The sequence below is a fragment of the Urocitellus parryii genome, chromosome 9 (assembly GCF_045843805.1).
Source record: "Urocitellus parryii isolate mUroPar1 chromosome 9, mUroPar1.hap1, whole genome shotgun sequence".
NCBI lineage: Eukaryota > Metazoa > Chordata > Mammalia > Rodentia > Sciuridae > Urocitellus > Urocitellus parryii.
This window is the reverse complement of record NC_135539.1, coordinates 72,469,864-72,494,913: the sequence shown is the minus strand read 5'-3', so window position 1 is coordinate 72,494,913 and position 25,050 is coordinate 72,469,864. Positions and strand designations below refer to the sequence as shown.

At 44.6% G+C, this 25,050-nt stretch overlaps 1 protein-coding gene across 1 annotated transcript; it reads left to right on the top strand.

Moving 5' to 3' along the window:
* Positions 1-2,337: 2,337 nt before the first annotated feature.
* Gata3 (GATA binding protein 3) lies at positions 2,338-22,212 on the top strand. The gene is made up of 6 exons (XM_026391794.2): positions 2,338-2,527; positions 2,892-3,494; positions 5,883-6,419; positions 11,740-11,885; positions 17,156-17,281; positions 21,468-22,212. The coding sequence occupies exons 2-6, from the start codon at positions 3,254-3,256 to the stop codon at positions 21,750-21,752; spliced, it is 1,335 nt and encodes a 444-aa protein (XP_026247579.1). The 5' UTR covers positions 2,338-2,527; positions 2,892-3,253; the 3' UTR covers positions 21,753-22,212.
* The last annotated feature ends 2,838 nt before the right edge of the window (positions 22,213-25,050 follow it).

Here is a 25,050-nt window from a genome sequence, read left to right as displayed (position 1 = left end):
TTCATCCCAGTTCAGTCCGACTTGGTGCTAGTGATGAAATTAAAACGAATACCCCCCACACTCCCACTGCAGAACCCCTACACCGGAAGGCCTCCTTGCAAAAATTTCCTTTTTGTCTTTTAACATTTTCCGTAGGCTCGGAAATTAGCATTTCAAGTCCTGCTGTGAGAAGCTGTGTGTGTGTGTGTGTGTGTGTGTGTGTGTGTGTGTGTGTGTAGGTCGGTTCCCTATTGCCCTTTATCGGGCTTCACGGTATCAGTGCCCAGGACCAAAGATACACTTGGCTTTTCTGAGAGACTCCGAACTTGAGGCTGTTTGACACCCACGTCTTGACTGACTCGCAAACAAGCTCTTTTCACTTTTTTCTTTTAACTTCCATCTTAATCCTGGGCCTTTTAGCAAAAATGTGTATGCGTTCTCTCTCCTTGTTTATGGAGTGGTTTCCGGTGAATGTTAGACAGCAACTAAATAATTAAAAGGTTTTGAAAGCGCCGTGAGCTGGAAGAGATGCTGGCAGTTTGACTGGCCCAGGAGAGACAAGTGGTCAAGAGTGAAAGGAAAATCGATGCTCCTTACTAGGCCGCCCTAATAAACGGGAGACCAAGGTGGGCGCAAAGAAAGGCAAGAGGGTTTGTGTTTTTTAACTTAGAAATTTTCTTCCTGTTCTATATTAGAATTTCAACCCCGGTTTCAAACAAATATCAGGTTTGAGAAGGTGAGGATGCAAAAGAAGGTCCAGATCCAAGACCGCGAGGACCCACTCTTCCAAATTTTACTAATCTTCCTATAAGGATTGTGTTTAAACAGAGCATTCCCCATACACCAAATTGAAGCTGAATGTTGATGTTTTTCCTTCATCCTGAAAAGAATACTTCAGGACTTACTTTTGGGGGATGACCTCTTCTAAACTGATTGTTTGTATTTATGGGAAATTTTACAGGGTAGAGAATTGAAGATGGAATCAGGTCTTCAATTCAAATAGACCAAATAGTCCCACCCAATTAAACCTCTCAGCTCAGACGGTGAGAAGGCCAGCAGGGGAACCCACACTTTTTCCTGGCATACTTTGCTCTGGGGTGGACCTGGGTGGAGTCTTCTTTTCCCGCCTGACCCTGCTCTCCGGGGCAGCTGCTTCGGGCGGTTGCAGCAGCCTTAGCGCCACTAGGGGATGCAGTGGCTCAAAGGACCGAATGGGGCCGGAGAGGTTGGAGCCCGCCGGGCGGGCCAATTGCGGCCCGGCCAAAGTCTCGCCCGCTGATTGGCCCTTTTCAGGCCCCGCCCCATAAAGCCCCGCCCCTACTACCGGGCGTCTGGAAGTCGCGCTCCCTCCGCCCGCAGCTGCTCACTGGGCTGACCGAGGCCGGGAGACCCGCAGAGCCCTGGCTAGGTTGTTGCTGAGTTCCGTCCGGGAGGCCGGGATTTGGGTCGGTGTAGGGGGCCGGTTTTCTCGGCCGGGGGAGAAACGCTGGAGCCGGGAGTAAGTAGAGCGGAGGGTGAAGTTTGGTAATTGGAGCTAAGAGTTTTGTCTACTCGAACTGTTCTTGGAGGACCAACCACCCCCCTTTTTCACCCATCATTATTGTCACTTAGGCAGAAGCACACATCGATTACAAATATTGGGTCTGGAAAGGACAGCTACAACAGCTGAAGCATTTTCATTGGAGAGGCTTGTGAAAGCAAAAGGCCGGGAAGTACAATGACAATGACAACAAAAGTAACACGTTCAATCAAATCCATATTCCCTTTACTTGATTCCTCAGTCTCTTAGGAAATTGACCCAAGAAGCAAATCTTAAAAGTACGTTCACCTTAAACATTATTTTCCCTGATCGGTTTTACGTGCACATAGCTCCAAATTGATAAATTCTCAGAAATACACTATACTGAATAATAAAGTTGTCCATGAAAAAAAAAGTCTGAAAAAGAAAAGTCGAAATTAACTTTATGAATGGAGCAGGCGGGTTTCAACGGGTCGGAATAATCTACCGAGCCGGTAGGAGCTGAAGCTACATTTAAAGGGCCAGAGAGCGAAATCTCCTCTGCCCGCCCCCTCCGCCACAAATCCCGGCCGGCCTCGCCCACCCTGCCTGCAGCCCCTCCGCCCGAGGCAGCCCTCCTTGGCGCCCCTTTCCGGTCAGTGCAGGGTGGGAGGAGGGGCGGCGGTGTGCGAGGGGTGGGGGTGAAGTCCTGGAGCAGGTTTGGGTTGCAGTTTCCTTGTGCTGGGGATCCTGTCCCCTCCTCGCCAGCGCCAGGCTCCTCCCCTCGGCGCGGATGACACTAGAACCTCCTTAAGTTGCGTCGCGCCACAGCTGTCTGCGAACACTGAGCTGCCTGGCGCCGTCTTGATACTTTCAGAAAGAATGCATTCCCTGTAAAAAAAAAAAAAAAAAAAAAAAAATAGAGAGAGAGAGAGGGAGAGGGAGAGGAAAGAGAGGGACGGAGAGAGAGCGAGACAGAGCGAACTACGCAATCTGACCGAGCAGGTCACACGCCTCCTCCTCCTCCTCCTCTTTGCTCCTGCTACCCAGGTTGGTACTGTAACTTTTTTTTTTTTAAGTTTGATTTACTACCATCCACTTGGGAGGACTTTTTAAAAAATTAAAATTCAGCTCTCCTTTCTGGGAGGGTTTCGTGTGGCTGGAAAGAAGTTCTCGGGACCGCTGTCCCCAAGGGAGGGACTTGTCCTCCAAATTGTAACCAGTCAGTTCGGGGCTCCAGCGAACCTGGCAGCTGGGGATGTCCTTGGGAGCCTTGCTTCCTTCCAGCTGTGTCCCCGCGAGCGTGTACGTGTCCCGGGTGCGTCGGCCTGCCGTGGGGATCTAGTACCCTTCAGAAATTCAGGTGCTAAAATATTTACCGACTCACGCGGGTCTCCTCTTTTCTCCCTTGCAGGTGACCTGAGGAAAAACTGAGCGCTGAGGAACCCCGGTGCAGAGGAGCCTCACTTGCAGAATTCCAGCGTCCGTGCCCCTCCTCTTACAATTCAGCCCCCTTTTATCCGGCCGTACCAAGTTTTTGGATCGTTTTTTCTTTTCCTTTTTGCCACACTATCTTTCAAAGATTTTCCCCGCCCCCCAACCCTCTCATTTGCTCACCTTTCCTTCCCAGTCTTCCCATTCTCCCATTGAAACCAACCATTAAACGACTCTCCAGCTCTCGGACAGCAGGAGTCCGCGGACCTCCCAGGCCGACCGCCCTCCCTCTTCGCGCGCGGGTTCCGGGCCCGGCGAGAGGGCGCGAGCGCAGCCGAGGACATGGAGGTGACCGCGGACCAGCCGCGCTGGGTGAGCCACCACCACCCCGCGGTCCTCAACGGACAGCACCCGGACACGCACCACCCTGGCCTCGGCCACTCCTACATGGATCCAGCGCAGTACCCCCTGCCCGAGGAGGTGGATGTACTTTTTAACATCGACGGTCAAGGGAACCACGTCCCGTCCTACTACGGAAACTCAGTCAGGGCCACGGTGCAGAGGTACCCTCCGACCCACCACGGTGAGTCCGCTTGGAGTGCTGGAACCCTCTCCAGCCGTGCCGCTTTGGTCGGGAGGAGGGGGACTGAGCAGAAGCCCCTAAGTGCCGTTACTGGTGCATTTTTCAAAAAAGAAAAAAGAGGAAAAAAAAAAAAGAAAGAAAGAGAAGAAAAAGAGAGAAAGAAAATTGGGGCCCGGAAATGGGCGAGGAAGCCGTTTCACTGGTTGTGAAAGTGTGTTTTAAAAAAGGGTAGCAGCAGGCGTCTCTCCTAGCTGGTGTCCCTTGGGCCTAGCGCTCACCTGGCGGGCGCCGAGTTGCAGCTCTCTCCCCCAGCGGCTGCAGGTTAGGGGGCCCTCGGTCCCAGGCGCGGGATGCCGAGGCTCTGCTTCCTTCCCGCCGAGCAAGGATCCCGGGGCGGGTCAGCCAGCGCTAGCCAGACCGGCTAGGAACTCGAGTCTTTTCACAGGGCTTCCCTGTTATCTAGTAGGTCTCCTAAGGGGCGCTTCTGCCAGCGACCCTCAATGTGTTTCTCGGGGCACATTTTGATAAAGGCCCAAGAGACGTACTTATTCCCACTCCTCTCTTTTTTAAGCTTTCCCCAAAGTTATTGCATTTGGTTTTTAGGCATATCTTCCCACTCGTGGCTTAGGAAACGGCATTCTGGTGCTTCACCAGTCTAGGGGGAAAAACTACTGCCTTGATGTGAGGGATTCTAGATTCCCGGCTGCACAGAATTTTCCTGCGTCTTTGCTTTCAGGTTGCCTCATTGCCTGCAACGTTGGCCTCATTCTCTCCTGCGGCCTACAGTAGTCCCCTTAGGCTCCTACAGGAAATTTAGGATCCAACAGGGTTTCTTTTTAAGTAGGAAGAATTCCAGTTGTCTCCCTCCCCCCTTTTCCCCTTGAGAAGTTTGGGAGAGTTCTGAAAAACAGGTCCAGCCCAGGGTAGTGAGGGGAAGAAAGCTCTAAAACTTTCCAGCTGTAAGTTTATTCCTAAAGAATAAATAGGAGCAAAAATTCAGGGTGAGAAAACATGAGGCTTTCTCAGTTGAGCCAGACGGGTCGGCCTTAGTCCCCCTACTCAGAGCGGGCTTTGGCGCCGTTGACATAGCCCCTCCGGCAGCAGGCGTCCTCTGCCCTGCCGCCACCAGGTTTTAAACAATCATTTCTGCGGATGGGGCGCTCTTTGCCCATGTTCTGTGCAGATCAGCAGTTAAATGGAAATGCGGTACATGCAGACTTAATGTTATTTACTATACTACTTCCTGCATAATGTGAATCTTAACCCTTAGTGTTCAGAGAACTCTGTGCCCCTAGACTCCCCTCCCTTTCCTCTCAAGATTTTAGTTTCAGTATTGTTCTTAATGGTTGAGAATAATGTCAAATGGTGAGGCAGGTCCTGTATTAAAAGATCAATAAGTGTGTGGATTTGCACTAGCAGTTTAAATGTTTCCCTCTTGGAGAGTGTGTGCTTATATAAGTTATGGCTACCTTAGAATTGTATATTTTAAATGAAAGCTAAATATGCTCTGTGTATGAGTCATCCTTAGTTTAAAATACACATAAACTGGAATTTTGTGTCTTGGGGGCTCAGGTGAAAATCCAGATACTGCACTGGTGGAATCACAGCTTTGAGGGTATATGAGGCTTGTTTTAGTTTCTTCTTCTATAGGATTTGGGAGGTTGAGAAAAGCAGAAAAAACTGCCATCCCAGGGTCCAGCCTTGGAAACTTTCAACAGCTTGAGCAATGAAAATTTCCTTGCAAATCCCATTTCAGACCCATTGGAAGCAGCCTTGCCAATTCTGAGCAAGTGCTGCATTGGAGTTAGCCCTAAAACATCCCTGTCTTCTTCCCTAAGCCTTTTCCCTGCATGCCGCATGGGGACTGGGCCTCTGTTTAGGGTCCAGGGTTTCTCTTGGTGTCGAGGAGTGGTGTGACCAGGCTCTATCCTTCAGGCTCATCATTCACAGCTGACTCTCTTATCAGGCTGACCGGGATTAAGTCTGGGATTGGGGAATCCCAGCCATTGAAAGAAGCCAATAAATCTAGTCAGGTTCTAGAGAGGGGCCTCAGGGAATGTGATTTAGACAGTGTACCTAGAGAGGCCAAATAAGCCAAGGGACCTTGCTCCATTCCTTCCAAGCATCAGTCAGGCACTGAGCCCTTAGTTCTGCCGAATTTGATGAGATATGGGTGTGGGAGAGAGGGGAGTCTTCCTGCACCCAAGGCATGTTGGTCAGGTCCTCCTGGGACCACAGAGCTTAGAGAGTAGGCCTGAACCCAGCTCCGGGTAGATGTTGGGAGTTTCAACTGGGAGCCTGGGGTTCCATGGGGATAGTCCCCACGTGTGTCTGAGAGCCACACTCATAGGCATTTCTCCCTTCTGTCCCTTTCCCACCACTGCGTAGGGAGCCAGGTGTGCCGCCCGCCTCTGCTGCACGGATCCCTGCCCTGGCTGGACGGCGGCAAAGCCCTGGGCAGCCACCACACTGCTTCACCCTGGAACCTCAGCCCCTTTTCCAAGACGTCCATCCACCACGGCTCCCCTGGGCCACTTTCCGTCTACCCGCCGGCCTCGTCCTCTTCCCTGGCGGCGGGTCATTCCAGCCCGCACCTTTTCACCTTTCCGCCTACTCCGCCGAAGGATGTCTCCCCGGACCCGTCCCTCTCCACCCCTGGCTCAGCTGGCTCGGCCCGGCAGGACGAGAAAGAGTGCCTCAAGTACCAGGTGCCACTGCCCGACAGCATGAAACTGGAGGCGTCGCACTCCCGCGGCAGCATGACCACCCTGGGAGGGGCCTCCTCGTCGGCCCACCATCCGATCACCACCTACCCGCCCTACGTGCCCGAGTACAGCTCCGGACTCTTCCCCCCAAGCAGCCTGCTGGGGGGCTCCCCCACTGGCTTCGGATGTAAGTCGAGGCCCAAGGCGAGATCCAGCACAGGTAGGAGCCACCTCTGCCTTAGAATTCCTTTCTCTTGTTTCCGCCTCTAACTGCTTCCCTTTCCTAAATCCAGAGCCAGGCAAAAGAGACCACCAAAGGGGCCCCTCAGGGGAGCTGGGGGTGCTCCTAGCCCTTCTGAGACGATCACCTTTATTCCCATTCTTCCAGAAGAATGAGAAGAATGAGGTGTGTCCTCCTATCTCTTGTCTTGGAAAGTAGGGGAAGTGGGATCTGATTTAAAACCCCCCAGTGAGATGGGAAAAGAAAAAGCAAACAAAAACAAAGTAGTGCCCTGTGCTGCCAGTCTAGGGACTTCTGGATTCTGCGGTAACCTTTAGCCGGTTTCCAAGACCAAATGGAAGGTCGGGGAAAATAAATCTTTAGTGTTTAATGCTAAAACGAAACCTCCTCAAACCTAAACAAACACAGGTCCCTCCTATGACCCCTTTGGCCTCTGTCAGTCTGATTGTTACTCTGTGCTCAACTCAAAGGGGGTCATTCTGTCTATAGCAGAGGACAGTCCTTTATAGGGACATGTATAAATAAATGTGGGGGAGGGGTGGAGGAAAGAGGAGAGATAGATAGAAAGATATGTTTTGGGGAGGAGGCAGGAACCTGGCAAAAGCAGCGAATATACCTTTGCTGGAAAAGGGACTCTAGAACCAACTTCTAGGAGCTGGAGGTGGCTTCCCTTTGGGGAAGTAGAGTTGAATGAAAATTAAATGTCCAGTGGCCCAGTTAGTTACCTGTAAGGTGGCTTAGAACTCTCAATGTGGGCAGGGGCAGGAAGCTGTCTCAGGACATATTCCTCTGTTGATCAGAAGCCAGAGAAAGTTAAAAAAAAAAAAAAAGGCGAAAAAAGATTCTCCAGGTGTCTGTGTATCCGCTAACACTGCTTATTCTCTTTCCAAAAATCAAACCCTGTTTAGAAGCATGCTGCATAGTTAGTCTATTGGTGTAGTCGCTTGCGTTAAAACAAAAACAGGAGCAGCACACGTAGAAACAGATTTGCGCTTTGAGAATAAAATCATCCATCACCAATTCTGTATCTAATTGAAGCAGTTTAGTCAAAACAGAGACAGGGATTCTTTTAGACATGATTTCGAGATGATTGTCATGTCTCCAAAGGAGTGTTCATTTCAGGGTGGGCATCTATCCTGTGGTCTGCTCTAACTGTCTTTGCCACTGCTGTCTATCTGTACAGATTATATATATATATATATATATATATATATATATATATATATATATGAAGCGGTGGTGAAAATCACTTGTCATGTAAGGGTGAGATGAGCAGTCTCCAAATGGGTGCTCCCCAGGCTCTGGTTTGGAAAACTTCAGAGGGAGGTTCTGGGAGCCCAGTGACTATGAGATCAGTTTTCAGGGTTTTTTTCCAGGGTGACATTCACTCCGACTGCCTGAGCAGGACTGTCTCTATTTAGTTGATATGTTTTAGCTAATCCAATTATTTTCAGACTGCTGCACGCGACAGTTGCATTGTTTATCCCGAGCCAGGAACTTTAATAGAGTCCGGATGCGGTTAGGCTGACAGAAAAACTCAGACCTGCATGTTCAGTACATGAAAGTAGGCAGGAGAGAGAGGGAGGTTGGCTAGCTGGGGAGTCAAAAAGAAAGCAAGAGTTAGGGAGAGTCGCAGAGCATAGTGGCCCTCCAGGCTTGGGGGTTTAAGTGGAGGGCTGGGGAGAAATGGGGTTACAGCTTTGCTCAGAACAAGGGGCTGGACAGCAAGTCTGTGTATTTTGAGGTTGTAATGGGATTTTTTTTTAAAAAAAGTTCTTTTTACTGGTAGGGCTGTGAGGTTGGGGGAAGATCGTGGTCTCTGAGGCTGGTGCGGTGGTTTGTTGGGGGAGGGGGACAGAGTGACTTTTCCAAAAGACTCTGGTTTCTTTGCCCTCGTTTCTGTGTTTGATTTCCACCCCTTCGACTGTGCACACTTTCTGTCTTCAGTTTGCTCCGTTCCTTTCTGTCATTTCATTCCTTAAGGTTGTGAGTGTGGAAGAGGAAAAAAAAAAAAAAAAAAGAGCTGGAGTTTCCCTCTACCAAACCTAGGGATACCTGCATAGCTATTTTATTTTTTCAGTGAAGGGGAGAGGAGGCCATTGCAATTTGGGTCTTTACTTCCTCCTTATTCCTTTCTCACAGACACAGAAACCAAGAATGGTGCACCTGGCCAGCGAAGGAGCTGGGACTTTTGGAGTGTGGAGGGGAAGTTTCCAGAAGCCCTCTGTGTGCAGAGGGTGGACTGGTGGGAATTCTGGAGGAGGGAATTCTCTTGGGTTTAGTGTTTTCTTCCTTCTTCCCTCTTCTCTCTTTTCCTCTTCTTTGCAAAAGCATTCACTGAATGAGGAGGCAAAGAGAGAGTTGTCAGGGTTGTTTGCTGCATTTTGGAAAAAAAAACGGTTGAAGCTGTGGTTAGGCACCTATTGCTTTCTTAACGCCTGGGCTTTCAGTCCTTGGATATGTCTTTGCAAACAAAAGACAAAGCCTCTTTGCAGAGGACCATTTCTCAGCTTCCCCAAACACCTTTTGACCGTGGGCATCTCCACCTTCCTCTGAAAAATCTCCTGCCCTCTTCCTACCAGCTTCACAGCCCAGTTTCAGTCCGAAGCCCAAGGGGTGTTTGAAAATGGCTGTTGAATGTCAAGAGGCCTCACAGTTCTGTGGTTCTTGTCACCTAAGAAAGAGGTGTCTGCCCGAGCAGCTCACTATAGGCAGGGGGCGAGGAAAGGGGAAGACAGAAAGCAGGAGACAGTCAGGGCCTCCATTAGGAAAATTGGCTGTGTGCTGAAGTCACAGACTAGAGGCAACAAGGAAAAAAAGAAAAAAGAAAAGCCCTCACGAGGCAATCACAAACTTGCCGAGTGAATCAAGACAGAAAATTGCTCTAGTGTGCAGAGCCCTGCCGAAGAGCAGAGCAACCGTTGCTTGCTTTCAAGGGCCTTCTGAAAAGGAAGCTGTCATCCTCCCTCCTGCCTGACAAAGGAAAGGAAATCAGACTGGTCATGTCAGGCCAGGAGACCCCTCCAACTCCCCCACCCTCCACCAGTGCCGGGGTGCCTAGGAGCAGGGCAGCGGACCACATAGCTCACCTCAGCAACTACCCTACTGGAGCCCAGCCCCCCTGCTGGTGCAGGAAGCCTGGACCCCCCCTCCCCCAACCTCCTAGCTCTGCCCTTCTGCCTAGAGTCCCTAAGTGGCCCCTGTCTGGACATCATAGGGAGTGGGCCTGGCAGCCCAGCCCTGACCCCAGAAAGGGGCTGACCCAGCCTCACTTGGGACACGGAAGCAGCAGGGCCTGCAGCCTCCTGGCGAGGGCTGCTGGCACCTCCTCGCCCACTCGCCCTTTCCTCTTTCCTTCACACCTCCCCCACATCTAGTCTGCCACCTCCCCCAGGCTCATGATCCAAATGAAAGGTACCTGGGTGTGAGGCACTCCAAAGCCTTCTTACAAGACTGAGAGGAGCTGTTGAGTACCTAGAAAAGTGCCTTTGGCCTCCAGTGCAAGGTTTTTGTGTATAATCACAGGTGCTCCTGGACACAGAGAGGGCTCTCTGTAGATCCCAGATTAAGAACCTTTTTTGGAATCTAGAGCAAAAGAGAGAGAGAAAAAAAGAAACTGCTCAAAGATTTATTGAAAGTACAAATAAGACAAAAACTACTTGCATCATCCCTGACCAACAGAAAAGGGGACCAGATTCACTTTCTTTTGCCCAAATTTTTAATTTTTCTGCAGATTTGTCCCTGGAGAACACTGCAGGCCTCCAGGTGTGAACACCCACCCATAGTTCCCTTGTTCTTGATCTGGGGGTTTCCAAAGGCCCAGTAGATCCCAGGGCTGCCAAGGCAGATTTTTCCTCCTTTTAGGGGAGTCAAAATTCCTAAGTGCCTGTCTGGATTTCTTCTCCAACTTCAGTCTTCTTCTTGGTAGGCTGGCATTAACTGATGAATTTCTCAAGACAAAGCAATCTTAAGGGCTCATCTTTCTCTCCTGCCCACCCTGCATGTGTCTCTCCCAGCACCTGGGCCTAACTCTGTGGGACCCACTTGAGTTGAGCTGCTTGTTCCTGCAGGAAATTCAGGTCCCAGCTCCCTCCTGGGTACTAAAAAAACTTATCACTATGGGCCATCCCTTGGCCCCCTAAAAGTGAAGGAGATACTCTTAGAAAGTATCCTCCTTTTCCTCCTGTACAGTTGAAAAGAAATCAGCAAACTCTCCTAGGTCTTACAATGGTAATTTAAGGGAGTGTCCCACAGAACTTTGTTCGTAGAGGGTGAGTTTGAAGGACCTGGGAATGAATGCCCCTGGATCAACCTGGCCTGGCTGAGTTTTCTTGTTTGTTTGTGTTTTTGGAGAAAGAGAAACTGCAGGTAAGCCTTGGATAGTGAGCTGACCAAGGGGCACCCACTCCTGGGCTAACTCCAAATCTGCATTTGATCCTCATTCTGTCTCTTACAACCTTTTTTTTTCTGCCCTTCTCCCCACTTCCCCCTCTTCTAGATTCCTTACCTTAAGTTTGAACCGTGTTTCCCTCTAGCAAGCCTAGCTGGCTGGGCTAGGGCCATAGTTCAACTTCAATTCCTGTAATAGTGACTGGAAAGCTGAGAAAAATCTTGGCATTTACTAGGGAGAAAAAAAGAGAATGAGAAATGAATGGACCTTGTTGGGTCTTAATCTATTACTTTGCAACCAGGGACATTTACAATTTTATTGGAGGTAAAATCTAAAGCCACAGCTCTCTAATAAGTTATCCAATTGATCAATCTATACATCTATTTATTATCTGCTCATCTATCTAGCCATTGATTAATCTTTCCTTTTTCCCTATTCTAATCTTCATTATTTAATCAATCTACATAGACAGACCTACTGATGATAATGGTCACCTTTGTTTTCCTTTGAGGAAAATGAATGAAATGCTTTGCTTTTGCCACAGTCCAGGGCTCAGAATTTTCTCAGGGAAGTATTTAGAGTTGAAATCTGCCTTCCTTCTTTTTCCTACCTGATCTTCCCCATCAGGTCGAGCAGGCCAAGGACAAGGTTCTGTGGCTATTTATTCATCTGCCATTTCTTTGGACATGATCTGTTTGAGCACAGGGAATGGTTATGCCATCAACAGAGGGCAGTAAATCTGGGCCACTTTGGAGCACTTAGAAGGAGATGGGGGTGGGAATTCTTCCCCAAAAGAAGGGGAAGAAAGAAAAAGTTTTCAGTTTCACTTTTTCCTCCTAATTCTGAATGTTGTCTGCCTTTCTGTGTGTTTTCCTTCCATAAGTGACTTATCTGTGATCTTGTTTTCAGAAGGCAGGGAGTGTGTGAATTGTGGGGCTACCTCCACCCCACTGTGGCGGCGAGATGGCACCGGTCACTACCTTTGCAACGCCTGTGGGCTCTACCACAAAATGAATGGACAGAACCGGCCCCTTATCAAGCCCAAACGAAGGCTGGTGAGTTCTCCCTGGAAGGACAAATCCCACACTAAACCATTTTATGTTTTCCATTTCTTCTCTCTAGGAAGGGGAACTTTCTACAGGAATTTGGTTAGGATAGCTCAAAGTCATGTCAGCTTGCTTAGGACAGTTTTCTTTTTTTTTTTTTTCCAAATTAGATATAGAGGGCTGGGGATGTGGCTCAAGTGGTAGCACGCCCATCTGGCATGCGTGCGGCCTGGGTTCGATCCTCAGCACCACATACAAACAAAGATGTTGTGTCCGCCAAAAACTAAGAAATAAAATATTAAAATTCTCTCTCTCTCTCTCTCTCTCTCTCTCTCCTTACTCTCTTTTTTAAATAAATAAATAAATAAATAAATAAATTAAAAAAAAAAACAAATTAGATGTAGAGAAAAATTCTATATATATTTTTCCCACCATGTTTTTAAAGTCACCTGTTTCCAGGATATTGACTTCTGAGTTATCGAATCTGAAATGTATTCTCCAATAGGATACTTGTGTTAAACAGCACCCGGAGAACTGATTTAAAAATGCATAGGAAATCACCAGGTCACAGACAGAAAAATTGAATCTGAGGATAGGCTATTCCAGAAATCATCCAGAACATGCTCCTGAAGTAGTAGAAGGAGAGCTCTCGGGAAGTAATCACAGACTGGGTGCTGTGGGTGAATCTCTTGTGCTCTTGCTTTAAGGTTGAGGGGGCCAATTAGCTGAATTTCAGAAGCAACAGACATTGAGCTTATTATACTTTTGTCTCCCTTCTTGGTCTTAGAAATTGAGGATTTTTCCTCAGGTAATTCCTGTGGGAAAAGTTTTGTGATTCCTGTCTTGCCTCTTGGTCTCAACTAGCATTTGGTGTTGTTTTCTCTTTGAACTACTATCAATAGGGTGATGACGACCCCTCCCCCACCCCCCCTTTTTTTTTTTACTTTGTTTTTAACTTTTTTATTATTAGTATTACTGAAGAAAACCTGATACTGTCAAGCATTTATGAAAACTTCCAGGAGGGGTTTGTTTGTAAGCTTGCCTTTGGAACCTTATATTGAATAGAGAGTATATGTAACAGAGACAAGTAAAAGCAGACTTGGCAGATGCCAACTAACCACACTCAAGAGATCAAAATGCTTTTTATGGTGCTGAAATTCACCAAGTGGAGAAGGAAGGAAGGGATTTCCCAATGCAGATTAATGGATGAATTGGCATCCATCAAATTCTAAGGGACAAACAAGCAAACAAAACCCTACAAAAACCCAAACAAAACAACAGCAGCAGCAAAAACCCTCTGTGTCTTTTTTTTAAAGCATTATTCGTCCTCCCATCAGATTGTAGAACACCTTTCACGTCCCCTTTAGGAAAAGGAAAAGCTTTCTAGGGATGGAAGCGCCCACAACTTCAATTTTTGGCAGGCTCAGGTCTCTAGGCTTTATTCTTTCTGATCTTTGCCCCCATCTCCTACTTTCTCAACCTCCCCCGGCTTCTCTTCATGCAGTTTGGTATTTTTTTTCCCCTTGCTCTCATGTGCAAAGCTAACTTCCTAGGAAAAAGCTGCCGGATATCTGAGCACTAGAGATAACTCATAAACAACAACTCAGCTTCCCCAACCTAAACATCAAGATGTTTGGACGGATCAGAACAAGAAGTGTTTGAAAAAAAATGGCTGGAGGTGTTAGCACAGAATGAATGTGATCACACCACAAAAGAATGTTCTGAATCACTCAAAACCTGGCCTTAGTGGAAGAGAGAGAGACAGAGAGAGAGAGAGAGAGAGAAAGAAAACGAAAACTAACAAAAACCCTCTTGTTAATATAAGGCATGGTTTTATAGGGTTTTTTTTGTTTGTTTGTTTGTTGGTTCAAGGTAAAGAAGGAAAAAGGTGAAAAGGTCTCCTACTAGAGGCTGCTGATGAGCAAAAAAGTTTATTCGACATTTTCTTCTGTCTGCAAAGATTGCAGAGGAGGGGGGTCTACTTCCATTTTTCATAATTTGGTCTTTACTCACCTTTCATAGGAAATCTATAGAACTCTGAGTAATAATTGTTTTTAATTTTAGAGTTCATTGGTTGTCACATTTTAAGCTGTCTTTTCTATCTTCATCATCTGCCCAGGGTTGTTTGATATTTCTAGTTCCATAGAATTCATATAGTATAGGGAGACATTCAGAAGACATTCAGAATTTTTGTTGGTTTGTTTTTGCGCTTTTTGATGTATTTGGCTTTTGTATACTTAGAACCTTTTATTTTCTTTTTTAATCTTTGGAGCTGGGGATGGAAGCTGGGATCTTATACATGCTAAGTGCTTGTACCACTGGTAAAGCATGTGCTGAGCATGTTCGCTACCCCTGCCCAGAACCTTTCAGTTTCTTCTTTCCTATATTTCCTGTTCCTTCACACATTGGCAGATTCACTGAAGACCACCCAGCCCATAATGTAGCTAGCTATTCCGTGAGATGCATATCTAATATACCGAATAAACTAATGCAGAAAATAGAAGAAATAACTGAAGTGAAGATCCATAGATTTTTTTTCTCCTTCCTGATGTTTTCATGTCTCACAAGTAGCAAAAAGCTGAGAAGCCTGCTTTATTAATATACTCTGCTTCTGCTAGCAAACCAAACAGTGTGGCTTTGAGAAACTCTCTAGGTTTGCATGAAGTCTGTAGAATTAGAGAAGTACCCTGAGCCTGCTTATATTTGTGTTATTTTCTATATCCTGCCAAATATTGCATACTGAACTTTGTTGTTTGAAACTGTGATTTCCCAGTTGGCATTATGTGTTTGTATTATAAATTCACAGTTGTCTGGCTGGGCAGTCTGGGTTATCTGACTATTTCTTTTAAAGAAGAAAAAATATAAGACGATGATAATGATTGCATGTAACATACTTGTCAAAAATCATTAAGCACTAGTTTCACATAGGACTTTCTTCCCAAGAGTACACAAATGAAATAGTTATTTATTAAATTAGCACATGTCATAAAAGCAGGTGGGCATAGGCATGTGGAATTAAAAATCAGCCTTCTTGGACCTTGATGAATTATGTTCAAAATGGACGGCAAAAAAGTAGCGCTTTCTCCGCTTTGATAGAGAAGGGCTGTTTTTAATTTCCAATTTCTTAGACTACAAAAAAGAAAGAATAATTAAAGAAAAAAAAAAAGTCAGAGCTCTGTTATTTAAAGCCCATAGGAACATATCTGAGGAACAATTTAGTGGCTTTGAAAGGAAAAGAATTAGTCTGGTTAATTCAAAATTGCCACTGGGTTTTCCATATCTGGCCGCTTCCTGTGCTTTGCCTAACTTTTTGCTTGATAAAATATTGATAGAAGCCAGGCGTGGTAGTACAGGCTTGTTAATCCCAGGAACTGAGAGGTGAGACAGGAGGATTGAAAATTTGAGGCCAGCCTGGGCAGCCTGGGGAGATAGTCCCAAAATAACATATATTTATTAAAAAAAAAAAAAAAAAAAAAAGGAAAGGGCTGGGATATATTTCTTTGGTAGAACACTTACTTGCCTAACACGTGTGAGTCTCTGTTCCACAGGGAGGACAATGTAGAAAAGAGCATCGAGATCTCTGTAGATTTCATTCCATGTTCTTTAAAACCATAGCAGAGTTTTCCTTCTTTTTCTCTCGTTCTTTCCTTTTTCGAGCTGGGTATTCAACCTGGGGCTTTGTGCATGCTAAATAAGTGCTCTACCCTTGAGCTACAGCTTGAGTCTCCATATCAGAATTTCCTTGATCACAGATAAAGAGTAAATGTATTCTTCCTCCTTCTCTTGCCTTTTCTTTAATAATATTGAGTCTAGGAGCAGGAATAGTTTTGCAGTGCAGTTTTGTTTTCATTATGGGAGGTGAGGAGAAGGAGAGGAATATTTTAGAAGTGACCCAAGTTCGTATTTTTTTCAATAGTTTTAATAGCTTAATTTTTTAAAAAGAAAGTGTGGACATAGAAAATAGTCACCTGATAAGTTTAAATGCATCCGAAAGTGAAAGAAGCTGGGCTCCATGGTGCATGCCTGTAATCTCAGCAACTTGAGAATCTAAGGCAGGAGAATCACAAGTTCAAAGCCAGCCTGGGCAACTTAGTGAGACCCTGTCTAAAATAAAATAAAAAGGGCTGGAGGAGTTGAAGCTATAGCTCAATGGTAGAGAGCTCATATAGCACAAGTGAGGCACTGGGTTCGATCCTAAGCACCACATAAAAAATAAATAAATAAAATAAAGGTTTTGTGTTCATCTGCAATTAAAAAAAAAAAAGGCAGAGGGAGGGGTTCTGGGGATGTAGCTCACTGGTAGAGCACCCCTGGGTTCAATTCCCTGTGCCACAAAAAAAGAAGAAAAAAAAGTGAAAGAAGCTGCATGTTCTGGAAAATGAAGGTAGCAATGTAAGCAAAGAATTAAAATTCAAGTTCAGGTTGCCATGTAACCTGCCACGTTTCTGGGTGAACAATAAATTTTATGAAGTTGTCATGGGAGCAAGAGAGGGGTCCAGGGTTCCTACTGAATAGCAAAATTACTTGTTCGTTCTTTTCATTTTGTCTCAATAAATGATGGCCACCTAAAGAGGTTGAGGGCGGTTGTCTTAGGAGTGGCAGGTGACCAGGTCCCAAAGTGTTGCTTATGTAGAATTACACATGAACATGTTGACTTCAGTCGTGATGCCCACAGGGGCCTGCCACACACGTACACAGTTATCCTCTTGGGGAATGAGTTTCCTGGGTGCTGTTTGCATTCTGTTCTCTTCCTCTGCAATCTAGCATTTCTTGATTTAGGATCTGTCAAATGCTTGGGTTTGCTCTTCCTTTTACTGTTCGTGTGTCCTAGATGGCTAGTCGCCTATTTGAGGACTAATGTGTGGGAGTTGTGCTTGAGAAAGACCTCTTGTGGGTCTGGGCTTGGTGACTAGGAGCATTGAAAGCCTGGTGCCAAAATAGTTGCTAACTCAAAATTGCTTCCCTTAAAGATGTGTTTTGTGGGGGGGGGGGGGGGTAGAGGAAGGGGATGTTGTTCTCAGGGAGAACATGCTGGAGAACAGCAGGAAAATTCATGTTACTATAAGTCCCAGACTCTCTTATCCAGTGGATTGGCTTTATTTTTCTTCTCGAGGCAGATTTGGGGATCTTTATAACTTTCATGTGGGCCACTTGCTAGTTTTGATTTCAATGATAATGTCTGACTTTTTTTTTTTTTCTCAAGCTTGTCTCAGTAGTACTTCTGACAACACGTTTAACATTTGTTTTGATTTTACCCACTCCTCTTTCCCCACCCTCAGTCGGCAGCAAGGAGAGCAGGGACATCCTGTGCAAACTGTCAGACCACCACAACCACTCTCTGGAGGAGAAATGCCAATGGAGACCCTGTCTGCAATGCCTGTGGACTCTACTATAAGCTGCACAATGTAAGTGGAACTGGACCAACAGGAACAGGCTCCCTCTGGCAATGTCTGATGACAGCATCACCACTGTCCCAGGCAGACCCCATGATAGATTTGTGTTACTGTTCTTTGGGTCAAGTAATGGGCCTCAGATAATTGATATAGTAGGACCCGATGATTTTGTTGCTGTGTGCAGTGGCGCATACCTGTAATCCCAGCAACTACAGAGGCTAAGGCAGGAGGATCGCAAGTTCAGGGCCAACTTGGACAACTTAGTGAGACCCTGCTTAAAAAAAAAAAAAGGGGGGCTGAGGGCATAACTCAGTGGTGGAGCACCCCTGGGTTCAATTCCTGGAACCAAAAAAAGGATAATAAAAAATGACTTTGTCGTAGCCTTGCTGAGATGGAAAGGTTTTAAAGACAGACAACAGCACAAACCCGCTTAGTATTATTGAATACACTATATGTGATGCAGCAATCTGATATGCTTTGTGGGCTTGTCTGAATTTTTAGGGGGAAAAATATTCTCCTTAGAAAACACAAGGAGTCACCAGTTCTATTTTGATGTTTCCTTGCATTTTAAACTTTTTGCAAAAAGAGAAGACGCGGGTGTGCCTAAGGGAGAGAGTGAAAGAGAAAGGTAAATAGAATTGTAATGCGTAGCACAGCAACTCCTGAAACTAAGAAGACTGCTTCAGTTACTGAAGGGTAAAAAGTCTTGGCTAAACCTGTGCTGTGAATTTCAAATGGGTTCTCTGTATAAACGACACGCAGTGAAATCGTCTGTGAGATTTCATCTGATGTCTTTGTCCCAAACAGCTTTCCCATGCAGAGAACTCCTGAGCCCAGTGCTCCATGAGGTTGTCACACCAGGAAAAGAAAATGTTTTTTTTTTCTCCTTCTTATATCATATTATCAAAATGATAACTGCTAGTGGCTTGGGTTTAGCTTTTCTAATCTTTTAATTTAGGATCCTCCCATTTTGTAATATCTTTACCTTAATTTTTTTCAGGTTTTTTTTTCTTTAGTTATAGATAGACACAGTACATTTACTTATGTGTGCCAGTTGAGCTCTATCACCAAGCCATAACCCTAGCCCTTTTTCAGGTTTTTTTTTTTTTTTTTTGTCCTGAAATAACACTGGTTGACAGGCCATGACCCAAATGAGGCCTTTTTTTTTTTTTTTTTTTTTTTGTACTGAGCCCTATTTTGTATTTTATTTAGAGAGAGAGTCTCACTGAGTTACTTAGCTTCTTGCCATTGCTGAGGCTGGTTTTGAACTCCTGATCCTCCTGTCTCAGCCTCCCGAGATGCTGGGATTACAGGCATATGCCACCATGCTCAGTCAGGCCTAAATTTTCAATGATTTTAAAGAAAAAAATGTCATGGTGCTGTCTCTCTCTTTCCCCTCTTTGGCTTTTTCTGATTCTCCTAAAGTCTCTTTGCTAGACTGAACTGGGAAGAGGTGGGAATTTTTGCTTGGGGCTGTTCTGGCAGCAAATTCATTTTATCCAGGAATACCCGGCAATTGGGGCGGAAGCTTTTCTAGTTAGACTGTTTTGAATCACAGAGAATTTCTCAGGGTACCCTATCCTTTTTTCAATTTTGGGGAACAAGTTGCTCAGATTCCCAGGGTGCCCTATAAAGTCCTCTCCTTGCTTTCGATGTCACATTGTCTCTTGACATGTCTCCAGGTAGTGCCCACTACTAACGGACTAGAGTCTTGCCTGCTACAGGTGATCTGCTATTCTCCCTCTGACGCTGAGGCTGTTGGCATATATACGTTTATCAACAATTAAACCCAAGTTCTGGTTTCACTTTGGGGAATTTACTTAGTCAGTGCAGTGGAGACAGAAAGATTTGTGATAAAAATCTGGCAAATTTGGGGCATTAGTGTTTATTAGCGATTTAGTCATTTGCACAACCTGTGAAGTCATTTTTTGAGTTGTCACTTATGACTTTTCAAGAACTTTCATGTTTCTTGAGTACATTTGAGCCTCAAATAGTCCTGTGATGTAGACAGGGCAGAAATTCTTTTTATTTCAGTTTTACTTGAAGAGGTTATGACTCAGTAAAGCAAGTGGCTTGAGCAAGGTAAAATGACTGAAGCAGAGAGGATCCTGGCAGATTTCAGGGCATCAGAAGGCCTTTCTGGGAGGTGGTGGCATGAGGATCGATAGGAGAGCCTTGGAAAGCCAACGCTCTCTTATTCTCAAATATAACAGAATTCTCATGAATTGTGTGCCTACATCTGTTCTTTTCCTATTTCCATGCAAGTATAGGAATTATGGGAAATTATAAACTTTGATAATTAGTCATGATGAGCTATTAATCTCACTTGTAGCCCATATGTATCTATATATGATATGCATGTGTGTGTGTATGTGTATTTCTGAAAAATACTAATTTTTTTCTAGCTGTGGTGGGTCTTAAGCATGCTAGGCAAGTGTTCTACCACTGAGCTATACCCCTAACCCACTTAATTTTCCAAATAAAGAAAATCCAAGGACACTTCTTCACTACTTACTGCTACCCTGTTTGTATGTACCCTGGAAGGAATCCAGGGCTTTGTGAGTGCTAGGCACCACCACTGAGCTATACCCCCGGCCCCTGCTACTTATTCTTAATTGGCTCTGTCTTTATTGCTGGGCACCAGTGGGGGAGAAAGACATTTCCTCATCCACAGGTATGTATTTTTATGTCTTCTCTAGTTTCTTAGGGATTCATCGAAGGAGGTGATGTATGGGTATTTAGCAGAGATAATAATCTATTACCATTTCATCGCAGAGCTTTTTGTTCTGCCCATGCAGATATCTACATACTATGCCACGAGTGGCCTCCTCCTTATCTGGGTATTTAGATAACTGCCTATCTCAGCATATCTCAGTGGTGTTGGGACTAGTTATCTGAGGCTGTGTGGCCATCTGGTAACTAGATATTATATTCAGATACCTGGCTATGTGTATCTAGATACAGAGCAGTGTATCTAGACGTTATCTCTAGACGTGGAGATTTGATGTGGGAGTAGATTCCTGTCATCTCTGTAGGCTGCATCTTTATCTTGATGATAACTTGAAGAAGGAACCCTGAAACATTTTTCTGGCTATGACCTTTCTTGGCTCTTCTGCCTTCACTCACTCTGCCTGTCCTGGCACAGGGGTGGGGAAATAAGGCCTCAGAGGGCTCCATCCCCCTTTCAGGTGACTTCTGCTAGCTCCAGGGAGCTGCATGTTTGCTGTGCCAAGCGGATTGATCCCTCTTGTCCAGTTGGATCCTCTCTTCCTTAACTGTCATTTTCTAGCTTCGGTAGCAGATAGGTACTAGATCCTGAAGGTGGAGAACCTCTGTCTCCACACTGGCAGATGGGGCATCCTCCCTGACAGTCCTTGAGTTTCTTTGTCACATTTCCCGGGGAACTTGTCCAGATGTGTAGCTGGCTCTTGTGCTGTTGGGATCTTCCTGATGCTGACTCTCGGGGGTTTTGCCTCATACAGTAACCCATCTTGATTCTGGGCCCCCAAAGCCAACAATTAAGGTTTTTCAGCAAGCAAGGGTGGGTAGGCTGTTGTGGAGAGTGACACTTAGGGATCCTTAGAGTAGAGTCTTGCCGTGGTCTCTTTACTCTGGTTTGTTCTTGGTCTGTCGTTTTTAGATGAGCGCACCTTTGTGCTAATGGAGTGCCTTGGATTCCATAGGTGGATATTAAAGACTTGTTGATTGGTTGCTTAGCTGTTTGTCTAGTCAGAAGTGGACAGTCAGTACCAGGGAGAAGTAACTGGGGATAGAACCCAGAGCTGTGTGTGTGTACACTCTACCAGCGAGCTACAGCCTCAGCCCTTAATCTAAGAAACTCTGGAGAAATAAGACCAATTATATTCTATTTCTTTTACCAAAGAAATAGAATTCTACTAGGTGAGCCCCTGGACATGCATAGTTCCTGGAGGAAAAATTTCTTCCAAATTATTTATATTGATGATTTTAATTGATAAGCAGTGCTTGGAGAACCTCTCCTGTGGTCTCTGGTCTCTGAGAGCCATAGGAGCTGATAGTTAGGAGCCCTTCCCCTGCTTTGGGTCCCTGAAAAGGACTCCAAACTGAAACAGATCCCCTGACTGGCAGCCAGTGGAACCTGTGTCCTTGTGCGAAAGCGTGTGCCGTTTCAAAGGCAGCAAAAAAGTAAAAAAAAAAAAAAAAATTGATCTTTGTTTAGATTAACAGACCCCTGACTATGAAGAAGGAAGGCATCCAGACCAGAAACCGAAAAATGTCTAGCAAATCCAAAAAGTGCAAAAAGGTGCATGACACGCTGGAGGACTTCCCCAAGACCAGCTCCTTCAACCCGGCTGCCCTCTCCAGACACATGTCCTCCCTGAGCCACATCTCCCCTTTCAGCCACTCCAGCCACATGCTGACCACGCCCACGCCGATGCACCCGCCTTCCGGTCTCTCCTTCGGACCTCACCATCCTTCCAGTATGGTCACCGCCATGGGTTAGAGCCCTGCTTGATGTGCACAGGTCTCCAAGCGAGAGAGAGTCCCTTCAACCCCCCTTCTACTTGCGTTTTTGCAGGAGCAGTATCATGAAGCCTAAAAGTGATGGATATATATGTTTTTGAAGGCAGAAAGCAAAATGATGTTTGCCACTTTTGCAAAGGAGCTCACTGTGGTGTCTGTGTTCCAACCACTGAATCTGGATCCCATTTGTGAATAAGCCATTCAGACTCATATTCCCTATTTAACAGGGTCTCTAGTGCTGTGAAAAATTGCTGAACATTGCATATAACTTATATTGTAAGAAATACTGTACATTTGAGGAAGACTTTATTGCACCTGGGTAGCTGTAAGAAAGGCATGAAGGACGCCAAGATTTTTAAGGAGTATGGGGAAAAAATAAAGTATGGAAATTCAGAAGAAACTAGGTCCGATATCTAAATGGACAAACTGCCAGTTTTGTTTCCTTTCACTGGCCACAGTTGTTTGATGCATTAAAAGAAAAAGAAAAAAAAAAGAAAATTAAAAAAAAAAGAAAAATATATATTAAAAAAAAAGAAAAAAAAAGTTGTAGGCAAATCATTTGTTCAAAGCTGTGGGCCTCTGCAAAGGAAATACCAGTTCTGGGCAATTGCTGTTAAAGTCACAAATTGCCATCGAGGGTTTCAGAGTGTCATTTCTAGGCCTACATGCTTTGTGAACAAGTCTCTGTAATTGTTGTTTGTATGTATAATTCAAAGCACCAAAATAAGAAAAGATGTAGATTTATTTCATCATATTATACAGACTAAATTGTTGTATAAATTTATTTACTGCTAGTGTTAAGAACTACTTTTTTTTTTTCCTTTTTCGGTTTTAAATATTTTTCTTCTCTCTCAATTTTTGGTTGAATAAACTAGATTACATTCAGTTGACCTAAGGTGGTTGTGCTCTGGAGGGTTTCTTTTTTCCTTTTTGTTTTTTGGATGATATTTATTAAATAGCTTCTAAGGGTACAGCAGTATCTGTCTCCTCACTCATTCCTCCTGCGGCCTGAGCTACAAGGGTGGCAGTGTATGAGCTACCCGCTTGCATGTCAGCCTCCCGAACGGGACAGGCCACATCCTGAGAGAAGCCTGGCTGACTGTCATGTCCCGTGTTAGTGATCACTGTCTTTAAACAGTCTGTTAATAATGCTATAAAAATAACAATAAAGTTAAAATATTTTAAAAAACCAAAATGACATCGTATCAAAGTGGTGGCCAAGCTCTTAGAGAAACTGGTAGCTCTTGCTAATTTAAGAATAAGGAGTCTTTAACCCAGACATGATCACATGTTCACTGGGAGACAATACTGACCCCAGATGGGCAACACCTATTCCTTTGGGAAGCTGGGAGTATTTGGAATTTTGCTGGAGCCCAGATGAATTTGCCCTGCAGCTGGAACAACTTCTGGGGTCCCCTAGTGAGCTGCAGTTTCTCTGCCTGCTCTCCTGGTGTACCTAACTGATAATCTCAAGGAGAAGTGGGAAGGTTTCCAGCTGAGATTCGCAGGTAAAAGTGGCAGCCACTGCATGTAAGCTAGCTCGGCTGCTCTTAGTTCATTTCTGATTTGCTTTTCTACTGTTGAACTGAATAACACCACAGTGGAGGGTTTATTGGGATGTTTGGGAAAACTGAAATAACCATTTTGTAACTGACGCTGTATAGTTTCCTTTTTCTCTGTCGACAGAATGTGTAACTATGGCACACATTTAAATATCTCTGTTAATCGCCTCTCTGCTTTCTTAGCAAATATTTTAAACCTAAAGCTAAATGTTGAAATAAAGGAGTAGAGAATCACTGAGATGCAAATGGAGATCTCACTGGCTCCTGATTAATGACCAAAGTCTGAATGTTGTTTCCGATTACCTTTGAAGCACTAAGCGAAATGATCATGGATCGCTGCGTTAAACTTGGGAGATTTTATTGTAGAGTTCCAAGTCCCAGGGTTTGCCACTTTCTTTTCTTCATGAGCAGATTTGAGTTAATGCCCTTTCACCTTAGGATCTGGGAGTTCAAATTCTTGACATTCTTGGAGTGGGAAGGGGTGGGTGGGGGCACAGAAAAATCAGAGTCAGTACCTCTGCTACGTTTTGTTTTAGGTACTATAGTGTTACTGGCCTGTTTCCTCCTAGTCCTTCTTCAGTGAGATGCCATTTCATGTTTGTGTACATTGATTTAATCTAAGATGTTCCTAGAAGATGATGCAAAAGCTTTAAAACATATATAATACATATATATCTATATGATAACAATGATTCAGTTTCTTTAGAATGTTATCATGTTTTCATGGCTTCAATGATTTTTGTCTATATAAGACACTGAAAGAGCAAGAGTGGCCAGGTTTTAATCTAGAAAAAACAGAGCAAGATTGTGCATCTAAAATATATTAAATTGTACCCTTAATTAGTTTTCATTCAGGTTTTCCTCACTTGTTAACAATGCTTTTATTAATGCATTATAGTTATACATCATAGTGGAGTTCATTTTGACATGATCATACATGCATGGAATATAATTTGTTTTATTTCAGTCCTGTTTTGCTTTACTTTTGAAATAGTTGCATTAGCTCATCCATTAGAGAAATATTTGAAAAATATGTGCTTTTTTTGTTGTTTTGGAAATAACTTGTGGTTTTGTTTAGTTCTTTAAAACATTTTTAAAAATACACTAACTTATGTATAGAAAAAAAAGAATAAACTGCAGTTTGGTATTTCTAAACTCCTCAAATACCTAACAGTGGAAGTTTATAAGTAAAGATTCTGGATTTAAGCACTTCTTTCATTTATTCAACAAATACCTAGTGAGTGTCTAGGTTGAAGTTCATTTAAAACTACCTTTTTAACAATATGCTTTAAAAAAATCAGACCAAGAAACAGAGAAACAAGACTCCAATGATGTCATTCTTGCTTTGTGACATTTACCTTGTTATTCCCCTTTACAATGAACTACATGAACTGTGGTGAGGCTCCTGACTGGGCCTCGGGGTTAGTCCCCAAGCAGAGTTGTGGTAGAGCTGGGGTACCCAGAGCCAGCCTTCTGAGATCAGTATCTATATCTAAGGTTTAAAAAGACCTTTTAATGCTTAGCTCTCATTACAATATTACATTTTAGTATTTCATAAGTCGAATTATGCAAAGGGATCAAATGCTTCCCAGTCTCTGCACCCCTGACTTGAGTTTTGTAAAGTACCCCCTTACAACATCTCACAAACTCACAGACTCACAAACTCACATGCAGTCCATTGTCTGCCTCTGATATTTTCCTCACAATGATGAATTG

Coding starts and splice junctions, on each gene's coding strand:
- Gata3 (XM_026391794.2), top strand. CDS start 3,254: ATGGAGGTGACCGCGGACCAGCCGCGCTGGGTGAGCCACCACCACCCC. Junction 6,420..11,739: donor CAAGGCGAGATCCAGCACAG/GTAGGAGCCACC, acceptor TCTTGTTTTCAG/AAGGCAGGGAGTGTGTGAAT. Junction 11,886..17,155: donor TCAAGCCCAAACGAAGGCTG/GTGAGTTCTCCC, acceptor CCCCACCCTCAG/TCGGCAGCAAGGAGAGCAGG.